Below are 1282 nucleotides of genomic sequence, written 5' to 3'. Positions count from 1 at the left end.
TTTTTTTTTTGTTTATCTAAAAGCAGCCAAGCAGATGTGAGGAAGGCGACACCAAACCTGAAGAACAAACATCCCTCACACTAAAACAGTCCAAAAATGAGCAGCAGATTGACGAAGGAAGACCTGCTGCACGATGAGCAGGACCACCGTGTGTGAAAACAATCGAGCGCAGATTATTATTATTTATTTACATTTCTTTTGGAACTGATTCGGCTGAACTGCATCCAGATACAGAAGTAAAGAAGGGAAACGAGGAAAAAAGGGAAGAATCTATAGGAGGTTAATGTCGCCCAGAGCATCTGAAGTTGATTTTGAAGTCGAGAGTTGAGACAGCTCAGCAGCGGATCAAAGCCAAGACAAGATGACATCTTTTTTTTTTCACCTTGGTTCTGTTGCCCAACCTCAAGGATTCTGCAACATGACTGCGCCTTCCCTGTTGACAGAAGCAGGAATCAAGCGTTTCAAAGTGTTTAGTTATCTTTGAAGCCTTAAGAAAAATAAAAATAACGTATATGGAGAGACTCCACATTTATTATTAATGAGACCCTGACTGAGAGTCGCAGTGCAGCTCATCGAGGCGCTGCATGCCATGTGATCTCTATCTCTCTGTACGTGTAGTCAAAGTTTAGCCGCAAACTAAATAAGCTTTTTAATTAAATGACTGAACTACAAAAAGATGGATTTGCAAACAATGAAGTTGTCAGCCTTTTAAAAGTGACCATGTAACTTTATTTTCTAAGCATTTTTTAAGCTTTATCTGTTGAAATTACAAAGGAACTCATCAAATATGGAATATAAAGTGAATTACGGAAATAAATAAAAGATTTAATTTTCTGGAAACAGCCTTACAATATTTGCTGTGTTTTGTGAGAATAAAAGGTTAAATCTGAGTCTATAAAAAGTGAACTGTAGCTGGATTTACCTCCTCTAGGAACTGATTGTAGGAAACTGAATTGCCGCTAATGGTAATAGTTGGTGCTAAAGCCCCTTTTATCTTGGCGGTAAAAAGCTCCATCAGCTTCACTGTCATGGTGGACGTCCATAGGCGGAAAGGCTCTCATGCAGCTAATTCTGAACGCATCCTTTTAGTGGACTGATACCAACTTTCATTCCAGCCTCACATTCTGCTTTTAGTTCTCTCTTTCACATCATGTCTGCACATTATCTGAACCATTTTCTGCACTTTATTAACAACTCAGACTAATACATTTACAAGGTGACGCACAGTAGTCTAGCTGTAAAAAAAAAAAATCATACATAGCCTAATGATTATATTCTATTA

The 1282-nt window shown here is 38.1% G+C and overlaps 1 protein-coding gene across 1 annotated transcript in view; it reads right to left on the bottom strand.

Moving 5' to 3' along the window:
• clip2 (CAP-Gly domain containing linker protein 2) overlaps positions 1-1282 on the bottom strand; it is a 39420-nt gene that overhangs the window by 15561 nt on the left and 22577 nt on the right. The window contains exon 7 of the mRNA XM_015404777.1: positions 383-433. Within this exon, the coding sequence (XP_015260263.1) occupies positions 383-433 (51 nt within the window). The remainder of the gene's footprint in view (positions 1-382; positions 434-1282) is intronic.

The sequence above is a fragment of the Cyprinodon variegatus genome, unplaced genomic scaffold (assembly GCF_000732505.1).
Source record: "Cyprinodon variegatus isolate N-32 unplaced genomic scaffold, C_variegatus-1.0 Scaffold1854, whole genome shotgun sequence".
In the NCBI taxonomy this organism is placed as follows: domain Eukaryota; kingdom Metazoa; phylum Chordata; class Actinopteri; order Cyprinodontiformes; family Cyprinodontidae; genus Cyprinodon; species Cyprinodon variegatus.
The sequence above is the reverse complement of the archived record's forward strand: the minus strand, read 5'-3'. Positions and strand labels throughout refer to the sequence as shown.